The sequence below is a fragment of the Abrus precatorius genome, unplaced genomic scaffold (genome assembly GCF_003935025.1).
Source record: "Abrus precatorius isolate BTA unplaced genomic scaffold, Abrus_2018 Scaffold11, whole genome shotgun sequence".
NCBI lineage: Eukaryota > Viridiplantae > Streptophyta > Magnoliopsida > Fabales > Fabaceae > Abrus > Abrus precatorius.
In genome coordinates this window covers 2158394-2171808 of record NW_020874303.1, presented here as the reverse complement: position 1 = coordinate 2171808, position 13415 = coordinate 2158394, and the positions used below count along the sequence as shown (strand labels likewise).

The 13415-nt window shown below is 27.1% G+C and overlaps 2 protein-coding genes across 3 annotated transcripts; one reads left to right on the top strand and one right to left on the bottom strand.

Moving 5' to 3' along the window:
• Positions 1–2275: 2275 nt before the first annotated feature.
• LOC113854277 (disease resistance RPP13-like protein 4) lies at positions 2276–3922 on the bottom strand. Its single transcript, XM_027485189.1, has one exon. The coding sequence runs from the start codon at positions 3920–3922 to the stop codon at positions 2276–2278; it is 1647 nt and encodes a 548-aa protein (XP_027340990.1).
• A 6029-nt stretch (positions 3923–9951) lies between these two features.
• LOC113855334 (purple acid phosphatase 18-like) lies at positions 9952–13229 on the top strand. 2 transcript variants are annotated; one of them, XM_027486940.1, is made up of 5 exons: positions 9952–10098; positions 10969–11637; positions 12460–12648; positions 12741–12829; positions 13010–13229. In XM_027486940.1, the coding sequence occupies exons 1-5, from the start codon at positions 9967–9969 to the stop codon at positions 13227–13229; spliced, it is 1299 nt and encodes a 432-aa protein (XP_027342741.1). In that variant the 5' UTR covers positions 9952–9966. The 2 variants fall into 2 exon arrangements, with proteins under 2 accessions (XP_027342741.1, XP_027342740.1); XM_027486939.1 differs by having other exon boundaries at positions 9953–10098; positions 10969–11641; positions 12464–12648.
• Positions 13230–13415: the final 186 nt, after the last annotated feature.

Genomic DNA, 13415 nt, shown 5'->3' with positions numbered 1-13415 from the left:
TGACTTTAAAAGTTCTACCGGTAGCTTCATCCTGAATCTCAAATGCACCATGGGGAAATTAGATATAACTTGTTACTTCTGTCATAATTTGGGAGAACATCCAACTTATTTGTTTTTAACGCACTCAGTTTCATCTCAAATCTGATATTTTACAGCATGTTGGCTTGGATTCTTACTGGTTTTGCCTGTAGATATATCGACTCGCATGTTTTCTTGAGTTGGTGTTGGTTGCAGTAAAAGAGAAGGATGTATTTATTAATTATTTGGGTAAGTACAGTATGGTCTTTGTGGTCACATAGAAATAGAATAGTGTTTTCCAATGGTGTTTTGGATGAGAAAGTAGTCATAGATTCTATTATTCTGAGGTCTTGGAAATAGCTATCACTTATTAGTAAGGGAGAAGCTATTTTGTTAACAGATTAGTATCTGAACCTACGAAATTGCTTCTGTCTTAACTTTATATAAGTATGTTTCTAGTTTTATTTTTTTGAATAAGAATTAGTTTTTTCTCTATGTATATGAGTTTTGAGTTTTTCTTAAACTTTCTCTAATAATATATATTTTGCTTAACAAAAAAAAAAAAGCTTGAGAGCTCAACAGCCCAAAAAAAGAACATAAAAACTAGCATAAACATTCCTTAAGTGTCACGAATCATGTTTCCACAATCAGCAATTCTGATTTGGAAATAGCTCCATTAACTTTCTAATCAGGAGACCCATTAACTTTCTAAACAGAAGATCTATTTTTTCAGAGGTAATCTTGTTGAAAAAATAATTTCACATACAACTATAATATAGAAAGTTATTTATGTATGTTCTTTTAAAAATTATAATAATAATAATTTTAAGATTGCATATAATTATCATATTGCATATTTTATAAGATAAAAATTGTCATAAATTACATAATAATAAAATTATATAATTAGAACAATAGTAAATATTTAAAAAGAGAATTTTGTCACTAATAATAATAATAATAATAACAATAATAATAATAATAATATTATTATTATTATTATTATAAATTTATATAAAAATATCACGAGTCTTTATTTAATTATTATTTACATTTAAGTTATTCCCTTCAATAATTTTTTAGAATTAAATATCATAAACCATTTAAATAAACTATATACTTAATCAATGGCGATCAGTTCCTTCTACGCAGTAGAAAGTATTACTTTGCAGGAAAGAATATGTTTAAAGTTAATTCTTGGCAATGCTTGCTTAACTATTATGAGAGAGATCGATATATCTAACTTTATATAAAATTTGAGTCATAATTTTTAAATGAGATTATTTTTAAGAGTTATTTTATATAAAAATATTTTTAGATATTAGTCTCGTCTTTATTATGTTATTTAACTTTTCATTGATTGAATATTTTGTTTTATTCAATCTTAATTTCAATTTTATATTTTAAATCATTACATTTTTAATTTAAATATTTTATCTATATAATTTTATTTAATTTAAATGAACATCTATTATTAATAATTAAAAGATTTATTTTTCCTTAAATTCATAAACTTTATTAAATTTAAAAAGAATTATAAAAAATTTTATTTTATTTTTAAAATACATTTTAATTCAATAATATCTGTTTAGTATATGAAAAACTATCTAGTTTAATGAAAATGTAATGTCATATCTATTCATGAACAAGTTAATATTATTTTAATTAAATATAACTTTATCCATTTCTTTTAACTATACAGGGAATTTTTTCTTTTTCTCACACTTTTATCTTTTGCCTCTTTGATTAATTATACGCCTTTTTTACATTTTTTTTTATTGATTTTACCACCAATAAATTTTAAAATGGTGTTACTAATAAGTGATGACATGAATATTTGTTAAGATATCCCGTATTAATTAAGATTATGACCAAAATATTTTTATAAACGAAAAAAAAAAGGTGCGTGAAAATATTTCATATTAACATACCTTTTATAAAATTCATATAACTTTCTTTTAATAAATTAACTTTTGAAGATGAGCTATGTTTATTTTTATTCATAAAAATTAAAAATTTAATAAATTATAAAAAAAATAAATTTAATCATATTTACAAGAACTAAAAATATATTATATTGAAGATACAAGATAAGTTTAATTACAAAGCCATTAACCAACCATGCAAATTTACTTCTCAATTATTTCTTTCAACTTGTCTTCACTCTCCTAGGCACACTCTAAATGGCACTATCATGTGTATATAATATGTACAATTGTATGAACAGCATTGCTCTTGGAATTTATGTTGGAACATTTTATGACTTGGAAGTGGTAGTCTTTCCTTTCTCTTCAAAGGTCCATTGAAAATGGTTCCATTCTGCATATTCCAGTGAAGGAAACAACTCTTTCAAATTAGGGGAGGTCATATGTAGATGATTTTGGTACTTGATACGCACAATCTTCACACCACTAGCTCGACCTTTTTCTCCATGATCTGTAACGTTGAGCTTCCCACCCTTTATATACAGCTTCTTCAATCCACTGGGTAGCTTGCTAGGCTTCAACCATTCTGGAATTGTCTCTGAAGGATAGCCTTCAAGATCCAACTTTTCCAAACCTGAAGGGAGAGAGATATGAATATCTTTGTTTACACCCCATGATATTTTGAGACGCTTAACTGTTATGAAATCTTTTAAGCTCTCAAAATCTCCCTCTTGGATCACAGCCTCACTTCCTATATGTATACTCAATCGTTTTAAATTTTTCAATTTTGCAAGATCTGATATTCTACAAGGAGTCTTGGTGGAACTTCCTATTACAAATCCCTTCAATACTTGGAGCTCATTGAGCTTCTCGATCCCCTTTGGCATGCTCTCCAACAAGTAACATTGGGACACATCCAAATGTGTTAGCGTTCTCAACAATGCAATTTCATTAGGTAGTGTTTCCAAATTGTGACAAGCCTTAAGATCAAGAATTTCTAGGCCAACAAGTTGACCAATGGAAGGGGGCAATTCGGATATTCTTGATATACCACGAAGGCTAAGATACTTCAAATTCTTTTGATCCTTCAAGCCTTTTAGAAATTCTACATTCTCCACTTCAATGTGATGTGAAGGTGACGCTTGCCAACGTCCAAGTTGAAGCACCACCAACTTCTTCATTTTAGTCATCCATTGAGGACCAAAATTAAGATAACTCGCACCAACATTAAATACAGTTCTCCAATTGTCATATTCCAAACCAAACTCATCACTTATTTTAACTTTTTGTTGGTCTAGTACTAAACAAGTATGGCTGGGTAGATATTGATGAGAAGAGCCAATTTGTGAATAAAAAAGCTGGTTATTAATTTCTCTTGGAACTAATGACACCAACATGTGACGGATCCAAGGATTAATTTTAAATTTATTCACAATGGGACACTTGCCATTATCATGTGGTACAATCAAATAACTATTCAGAAGCTCATCAAAAATTTCCTCACCTTTTTCCTCTGCCATTTTCTCTTTTGTATTTTTGACAAAACCATCACCAATCCACCAATAAATTGTATGCCTTTTCTTTATGACAACATTTTCAGGAAAAATTGAGAGAGACAACAAGCAAAGTCTTGAATGAAGATCAAGGATATCATAACTAACCTTAATTCTTTTCAACACTAAATCCACCACTTCATTCTTGTGTTCACCTAGAGACACTATGGGGTATTGCACTGTTTGGGATGCTTGGCTTGATGAGACATTAGCTTCTGTGCTTTGACTAACACCAACAGGTTGCAACTTTTGAGTTGAGTCCTTGATGTTTTTGCAAAGGGCTTCCAAGGCTTGATCCAACAACTCAATCTCTGGTGTTTGGCTTGATGGGTCTGAAAATTTTGTTTCACCTTGATTAGCATCTTCTAGAGGTTTGATATACTCAACCAAAGTTTTTGCTATTAAGTTTAGAAGATGGCCTTCCATGGCTCTTAATTAAAAATCATTTACGTACATAATAATTACATAAAAATCATACTTAAAATGTTTTTTAATTAGTTCATGATATAAAAAAATTATCTCAATGATATATTAAAATCAAACTCTATTACAATTCAGAGCATATTTCTCACAAATCAAAATGATTAAAATTATAAATTGATGTTTCAATATATAAATCACTATCGAGAATAGCATAAAACTCATTCCCTACTTGAACATCATCAACAAATAAAGAGGATGATAAGATATAGATGAAGTATCAAAATATCAATATCATATACGTAACCAATGTAAAACGAAAAGCAAATACAAGTGTTGGTGCTTCAAAACTCTCACCCATTCCTTGATAAACGCTCAAAATGCGATTGAAAATCTCAAAGGATTTTTTTTCGGTGTTGAAGTTGCGGAGAAGGTCATCAACGAATGTCAATGTGTCAAGGAGTTTTTCTTGGTCTTTTTTCACTGTGAAAAACAAACCCTTTATGTTGTTTATCTCATCCATCAAGTCATGTAGATTTTTGGAAATGGGTACATTTTTTGTGATTATAACATCTCTAAATCGCCTCTGCAACAAAGGCACTGCTTTCTGAGGGTTTGTTCGTATAGACATTTTCTTGTGATAAGATTGGGGGATAGAGTGGTAACAAATATTGTGCCTTTATGTGAGAAATTAAAGGTAGAAAGAAAGATATTTGTAGGCAAAAGATTTAGATAAACTATAAAATTAAATTAAACATGCTCACATATGCAAGCAAGGAACTTGTTCCTATACCTTTCCACTACTCACTTTTCTATCTATCCCTTCTATATCTTTATACATTTGTTCTAAACGATCAACTGCTTTTTTGTTTTTTTATTTAATTTGAACTATTAATTTGTTGATTTAAAATTGTTATGTATTTGAAATATAGATGTTCTTATTGATAATTACTAAATGCATGCAAATATACTCATAGATCAATTGATTACATGGTGTGTTAAAGTTACTACACACTTTTAATAATTTTTTTTCAAATATTAAATCCTATCGACCTAACTAGTGTTGCTTAAAATATTCTAATCAAGTAAATTAAATAAGTATATAATTTTTCTTATAATTTTAAAATTGATTAATATTTCATTTATCACATTATTTTTAACATATAGTTAAATTTTAAAATAAAGTAAATTTTACTGGTGCTTTATATATTAATAAATATTTAAATTATATTAAATTTATTATAAATAATCAATAGGATTCTGTAATTCATTTAATGACTATATTGATAAAATTTAATATTTTATAAAAGTTATTAAAGATGTACAAATACACACACATATTCTTAAAAATGTTATGTGTATTTTTCTTTTAATTTTAACCCTTCAATTAAAATTTAGTAATTTATATTAATACTCTTATTATATAAATTTTATTTTTAATTTAAATTCAAAAGATATAATTTATAAAAATATCATAAATATATAATTCATACTTTTGTTTATTTTACTTATCGATACTTCTATGCACATGTATTGATTCAAAGTCATTATACGTACGTGCGTGTGTAATATTAAAAATAACTATTTTTCATTCGTTGACTTGTCTATCTCAATAATTTTTGTATTGTGTTCAATATTTCAAAATAATAAATGGTAATTGAACAAACCATTATTCATGAAATATTGATGCTTTTACGTCAAATTCAAATTATGACCTTACTTGGTTATGTATCATTTAGTTAAATTTCAAATAATAAATTTTGTATTCTATAGAAAAGTAGTTCTAAAATTATACTCTTCATTGGTTTTTTTCCTCAAATGTTTTTTTTTTTCTATGATTACGATATAGGTTTGTGTTTAAAATACTAAAAGTCAACTTCAAAATTGCACAACTTTGAAACGTGTATTTATATCAAGGTTTGAATTAGAACTAAGTTTATATGTAAAATTCACACACATGTAAGAACGAATTTTACCACACAGAAAAGCAAAAAAATTATGTTTCAAATTAAGTGCACATGGAAAAATAACTTTCTTTACTATTTAGAAAGAGTCTTAATCAATATATATTTACATAAAAACATTTCTTAAAAAATTTATTTAATAAAATTGAATTATTATTATTGGAAAATATATTTAATTTAAATTTTGTTTTAAATTAAAGTATCAACCAAAGGAAACTTGTTTGAAAATTTCTAAGAAAAAGGGTAGCTAGGTAAACCAAGACGATTAATAAAGGAAGGTATCATACATCATTATTCTTGCCACTTTATTTGGTGAATAAACCAACACAAAAGAGGAAGGTATCTCTCTAAAATGGTTGCTTCACAGCATCATTTCTTTTCCCCATTGGAACACATTATCACTTTATGCCATGTCCCCTCTTTCAAAAACAAAATCTAACTCCAACAAGCAATCCTTATTGGTGATTAAATTAAGAACAATTTTTCAATCTAATTATTTAACTATTTTCAATGTTAATTTTAATCAAGGTTAGATTTTTAATTACTTTAATAATTTATAATAAGATTAAATACTTATATTTAAATTAAATGAATTTTAATTAAAAAATAATACTAAAAAATATATTTTTTGTATTGGCCAGTTAATTTCTAGCTTATGTACTATTATAAATTTCTAACTATCCATTTTTTTGTACAACAAGCAATTCAACAATATTTAAAGTAATGATTTAAAAAAAAAGATTTTATTAACCTTGACTTTTAAATTTGAATTTAAGTATCCACAAATAAAAAAAAATTATTAAAAAAATATACAATTATTATATTAATTATAAAAATATAATAAATATTTTTTCTAATAAAATCTTATTATTATTAATTGTTTATCCTTAACTCTCATTAACAAAACTCTTTAAAAAATAATCATGGCTAAAGTTTCTAATCAATCAATTGAAAATATGTGAAGTTGTAATTTACCAATTGCGTTTATCTTCGATATTTAAAATAGTTTTAAAAATATTATATATAATATTTTTAGAATATTTTGACATCGTGTTTAAAATATTTAATGTTTTCATTCTTTTTTATCTTTATGATAATTGATATATTTTATTTACAATATTAATTAAATTTATGATTATTTAAAATTTTAAAATAAAAAAAATTTATATCATAAAAAGTGTGTGACGAAGTGATATATTAGTTTTATGTTAATGGAATATGGCTCGAAGCACTAAAGTAATGAAAAAAAACAAAAGTTAAGAATTAAGGATGTAATATGTGGATATTATGTTATTATACTTTTTATTATTTAATTTTTTAAAAGTTTAACTTAACTTGACTTATTTAAATAATATGCTTAATTTAATTTTTTTAATAGATTTAATTAATTAAATAAAATAAATTTAAATTTTTAAAAATATATTAAATCTAATAGAATGATTTATTTAATATTCATAAAAATTTATAATAATATATCAAATAATTTTGTATAAAAATTATAATATAATATTAATAAATTATATTTTAAAATAAATATTTTAAATTAAAAATTCTAATATTTTTTGTTAAAATTAAATAATAATCCTGTTACTTGTCTATTTAAATAGTTTAATAATTTATTTATAAAAAAGTTTAATAAATTTTTAAAAGTCTTGATATAAGATAGATCATTAAACAAATTTAATAGATTAAAATAAATTTTTAAAATTTTAGACTTCAAAATTATTAAATAAATTATACTTATGTAAAGTATGATTTAACTTATTTCCATCCTTATTAAGGATTAATTTAAAGTTTAAAAAATTTAAGAAATTAAAACATTTGACACTTACTATCTCAAATATTAAATTAAAAATTTAGTCTATTTTCAACATTTTGTATTAAAATAAAATTTGGGGCACAAAAATAGTACGGTGAGAATTTTGAGGACTTTTTAATTTTAAAAAATATTTTTTATTTAATTATAAAACTATCATTTTTCTTATTTTTATTTTAAAATATTTATATAAAAAAATTTATATAAATTTAAAAATAAAAAATGACAATTTTATAATTAAACATAAAAGTTAAAACCAAATAGTTGTGGAATCAAAGAGAAAACAAAAGAACTCCATAAATCTATCTAAGAAAACAAAATCATGACACTAAGCATCCCAAATTCCTTTTTTTAAAAAAATTATTAAGTAATCCTTATTTATAAAAAAAAATTAATAATATATATACCCTTTTATTAATACACTTTTCATCATTCAATATGCTGAAATAAATAATGGGACCATAACATTTAATAAAATCCATACATATTTTATCTGACCATTAAAAAAATACTAAAAAAGAGTATTATTATTAACATTTTTCTTTAGGTTTTTTTTTTTTGAAACTCCTCATTCAAATGCACAACTGTTTCTTTTAATTATTATCCCAAATTAATTATTGTAGTTTGTATAACCTAAATCAAAATAAATTAGGCTGGCCTCATTAAAATTTTACTAACTAAAACTACCCTAAACCCTTTTAATTAGTCACCAAAACTACATTCTTATATAAATAAATGTTTAATTGATTTTAGTCTATAAAATTTCAATTTCATTAACTTTCCTTTTCAGTCTTTTTAAAAGACATCGTTATCATAATCAACAAACAACAATGATATGATATAATTTCATAATTTTATTCTTTACTATAGACAGTCAACATCGATTTATTTATGAACATTCAAACCATGTACCACCCGTGACATACATGCCACAACTCTCGATTCACAGGTTCAATCTACTTCTTTTAAACATAAAAATTTTTCATATAATTTTTGGTTTTATAATACTTTTATATATAATGATGAAAAATTAAATCTTAGTCAATATATTTAAAGAATTAAACAATTTATCATTTTGTATTGAACTTTTATTGGTATCATGAGGGGTCAAATTAAAATTGATAGCTAACAAAATTAAATGACCCAATTATTATATTTTGTTTTATTTAGAGGAAATTCTTCATGTTGCATTTTAAAATAAGGATTCCATTATATTAGTTTCTTAAAATATTTAATGTGCTATTAACCTTAAATTTTTAAAACTTTTGGTCGCTAAATTAATTTTTTAAAACAATAAATTAGTTATCAAAGTTATCCTTCTATATCACTCTTTTCATTTTTAATAAGACAAATACAGTGATATTTTAGACATGTATTAATTTAAAATATTCAACAACTAATATATTGATTATTAATATTTAGAAGCACCGACTTAATATTATCTTTATTCTTATTTATTTGTGTAGAGAGAGAAAAATAATTTTTATTTTCTACAAATGTCATTTTGTCTGTTTAAAATATTTATATTATTTGAATATTTTAAGAGTAAAAAAATCATTATTAAAGAATAAATTAGTAAGTTTAGTAATGATTAATTTTAACTAAATGATTGAATTCATTGATGTATGTAAAATATTGTCTGAATATATAAATAGAAACATAAATGGTGTTAAATAATCCCAAAAGCTAATTTAATAACACACAATTTTTATTAGAATAAAGTTATTTTCATTTTTAGTTCTTGCATAAAATAAATTATTTGTGATTTTACATCATTTTAATCATAATTTATTTAGACACATACAGAAAAAAAATATCGAAAATGATTCTAAAGAAAATATATGAGCTAATTTGATCTCTAAAAAAATAAACTTAATTTTTTAATAAAAATATAAAAAAAATTGTTAACTTAATTAATTCGTCAATATTTATTAAAAAAACAATAATAAATTTTTACTATATTTTTAAAACATATTAGTATATCTTTAAATTTTATATAACTATTACTAATAATGTGAAGTGATAACCTTATATTTTATTTTATGTCTTGCATGATCATTAACTAATAATAAAACATTTATTATAATATAATTTTTATTATTCCTCGTATATGGAAATATAAAACAAAATAGTCACACAGTGACAAAGAAAAAAGTGATGCACAGTCGACAAAATCCACCAACCTCAATCATGGTGTGTTAATGATAGATTCGTGAAGTACATTGTTGTCGTGCTGATCCAACTTTTGCAGGGGTTTCTGTTGTCACACAATGGAACTGAAACTCATTCTAACGGTTTTGTTGTTGGTGTCTGCAACTGCCACTGCTGATTATGTTCGACCTCAGCCCCGAAAAGCCATACATCTCCCATGGGATTCAAAACCCTCTTCTTACCCTCAGCAGGTCACACTCTTCATCAAATCATCATATTCTCCAACAAAATCACTTTTTTTCTCATACCCTTTTGTTTTACTAATTGATTTAATGTTACCCTTTTCCATTGTTATTTATTTATTGTGTTTTTGGTTCTGAATCTGTGCTATCTGTTTCTTGTTTTAAATAAATTAATGAAAATGCCCTGTTTATGTTTATGGTATGTTTTAATTTAGAAAGTTTTCTCTTTGCAAATTGAATGTGAGAAATGGTTTTCTTTGTTTGCCTCATTGAGCGCTATTTTTGTTCCTTTTCAGTTTCTGGTTCCTTGCTACAGCAGCGTTTTCTCTGATTTTCATTTTGCATTATGGATTTTGGGTAACAAAAATCGTGATTTATCGTGAGCTCTGAAATTCGGGGAAGCCACACACTAGTTTCATTTGTGAGTATTTGGTTGAGAAACATGACATTAAATTGGTGATAAGTAACTATTGTACTCTATATTCACCTCGCACAATTTGGGAACAAACGCCTTTCCATTCCTATGGATGCTGTTCAATCCTCGTCCTCAGATGTCAAAGCTTTCAGTCCCCTCAGATTTTGGGATTATAGTTCTTACTTTGGTGACTAGTCAGAAATCATGAAAATGATATCAATTCGTGACGATTGGTTGTTTGTTGTAATGCTTATACTCAAACAACTACTTTCATTTAAATGGTTCTTGCTTAAACTTAAACTGCTTCCTTCACTTTGGCGAATTATTTGCCAGTTCTGGGACAATTATTCTGTGAAGTGTGAACCATGGCACTTTGTTTAAACGATCAAATCAACGCTGTTAAGTATGTTACTTCATGCTACCGATTAAGTATCAAACTTTTATGTTTAAAGTGTATATTGCAGGTGCATATTTCTTTAGCTGGAGATCAGCACATGAGGGTTAGCTGGATTACTGATGATAAGTCTGCACCTTCAACTGTAGAATATGGAACATTGCCAGGGAGATATGACTCAGTAGCTGAAGGAGAGACCACCTCTTATAGTTATCTGTTCTATAGCTCAGGGAAGATACACCATGCTGTAATTGGGCCTTTAGAGCATAATTCTGTGTACTATTATCGATGCGGTGGACAAGGTCCAGAGTTCATGCTCAGAACTCCTCCAGCTCAATTTCCAATCACTTTTGCGGTGGCTGGGGATCTGGGTCAAACTGCTTGGACTAAATCAACATTAGATCACATTGACCAATGTAAATATGATGTTCATCTGCTTCCAGGAGATCTTTCCTATGCTGATTATATCCAGCATCGATGGGACACATTTGGTAGGCTAGTGCAGCCACTTGCTAGTTCAAGACCATGGATGGTAACACAAGGGAATCATGAAGTAGAGAGCATACCCTTGTTAAAAGATGAGTTTGTGTCTTATAATTCCAGATGGAAAATGCCATCTGAGGAAAGTGGATCAAGTTCAAATCTCTATTATTCATTTGAAGTTGCAGGTGTTCACATTATCATGCTTGGGTCCTATGCAGATTATGATGAGTACTCGGAACAATATAGGTGGCTAAAGGTTAGTTGGTTGCTCCAATTGACGAATAGTTACTAGATTCAGATACGTGTTATTATTGGATCTATTGCCACTATATCTAGTAAGTACTTGGAGAGATAATAAACATGGAAGACAAAAGCTTCTTATGCCATAGTTTTCAATGTTTAGCCTACACCTTTTTAACTAAAGGCGTTCTTGGTAATGATTAGAAAAGCACATAATTATTTGCACCATTAGGAATAGCATGTATCACATCCATAAGGGAAAATTAAATTTTATCTCTGTAGCTGTCTTGGACTCATAATATGTAATGCATGATTCATCATGGACTGAGAAGGATCCTCGCTTTGAAATTTTGAACTATGTTAGTCTTCCAACAGACAGATTGCTATTGGTATAAACAATGATTATAACTGCCAACAAAAGTTTTTATAAAAATCAAGGTTGTTTATCTGGCATTCTACATGCCTTCATATGTTGATAAATTATATTTCATTTCAACTGTTACAATGTCCTTGTTTCCATTTTTCATCGTTGATTTTATTATATAGTAATAAAGCTGATTCCATCCACTGAAATAAGGCTTAGTTTCATATCTTGTTATCAGTTTGGTGTCTTCCATTCTGAAACTGTCAGGTTATTGTGGATGTTCTGCTAATATTCTTTTAACATTATGTTATAATAATTTTAAAACCTCATTTAATATTTACCTGGTGATTATGAATATATTACATTGCATTTAATATTTCATTTGAATCCTCCCACCCCCTCACCCTTATGTCTGTGGCTTCCCTCTCAATTCTTTATGCACACAGGGCTAATGTTGTTGTCTGTGATCTACAGGCAGATCTGTCAAAGGTGAACAGGAAAAGGACCCCTTGGTTGCTAGTGTTGTTTCATGTGCCGTGGTATAATAGTAATACAGCTCATCAAGGGGAAGGGAGTGATATGATGGCAGCTATGGAGCCATTGCTTTATGCTGCTAGCGTCGATTTAGTTCTTGCTGGGCATGTGCATGCCTATGAACGCTCGGTATGCATATGCAGTTTAAGGTTCTGTTTTTTTTTCCATAAGAATTCCTTAATTGTATTAAGATCGTAAACTGTTCTTTGTTTGATTAACAGAAACGCATATACAGTGGAAGACTTGATCCTTGTGGTGCAGTCCATATAACCATTGGTGATGGAGGAAATAAAGAAGGCTTAGCTCCTAAGTAAGTTTGGTTCTGCCATAAACATCCAAAAAAATCTATTCTCTGAATCATTTGTTTGTCCTTAAAAATATATATTAAGGTTGTTTTCAAATTCAAAATTTCTCAACACACAAGCTACTTCAATTTGCTCTTATCTCATTCTTACCATTTTTATATGGCCACATAACTGTTTGTTGACAGGTATATAAATCCACAGCCAAAATGGTCAGAATTTCGTGAAGCTAGTTTTGGTCATGGCGAGCTAAAGATGGTCAACTCTACGCATGCTTTCTGGAGTTGGCACAGAAATGACGATGACGAGCCTGTAAAATCTGATGATGTCTGGATAACCTCTTTGGCCAGCTCAGGAAGTGTTGATCAGAAGAGAAATGAACTCAGGAATAAACTTATGACACCCTAAAACCCCTGATCATCTTGTCAATCCTCAACTATCAAGAGTTTGGTCGTGTATGCGAATCATGAGAAAATTCCTCATATATATCAGTATGTTACTAAAGTAGCAGCTTGAGTATGTTGACCTTGTGTCCTTGGAGTGAGTAAATTGTGATACTTAAGTATTTTGGTGCACGGTTGTTCTTGTATTTAA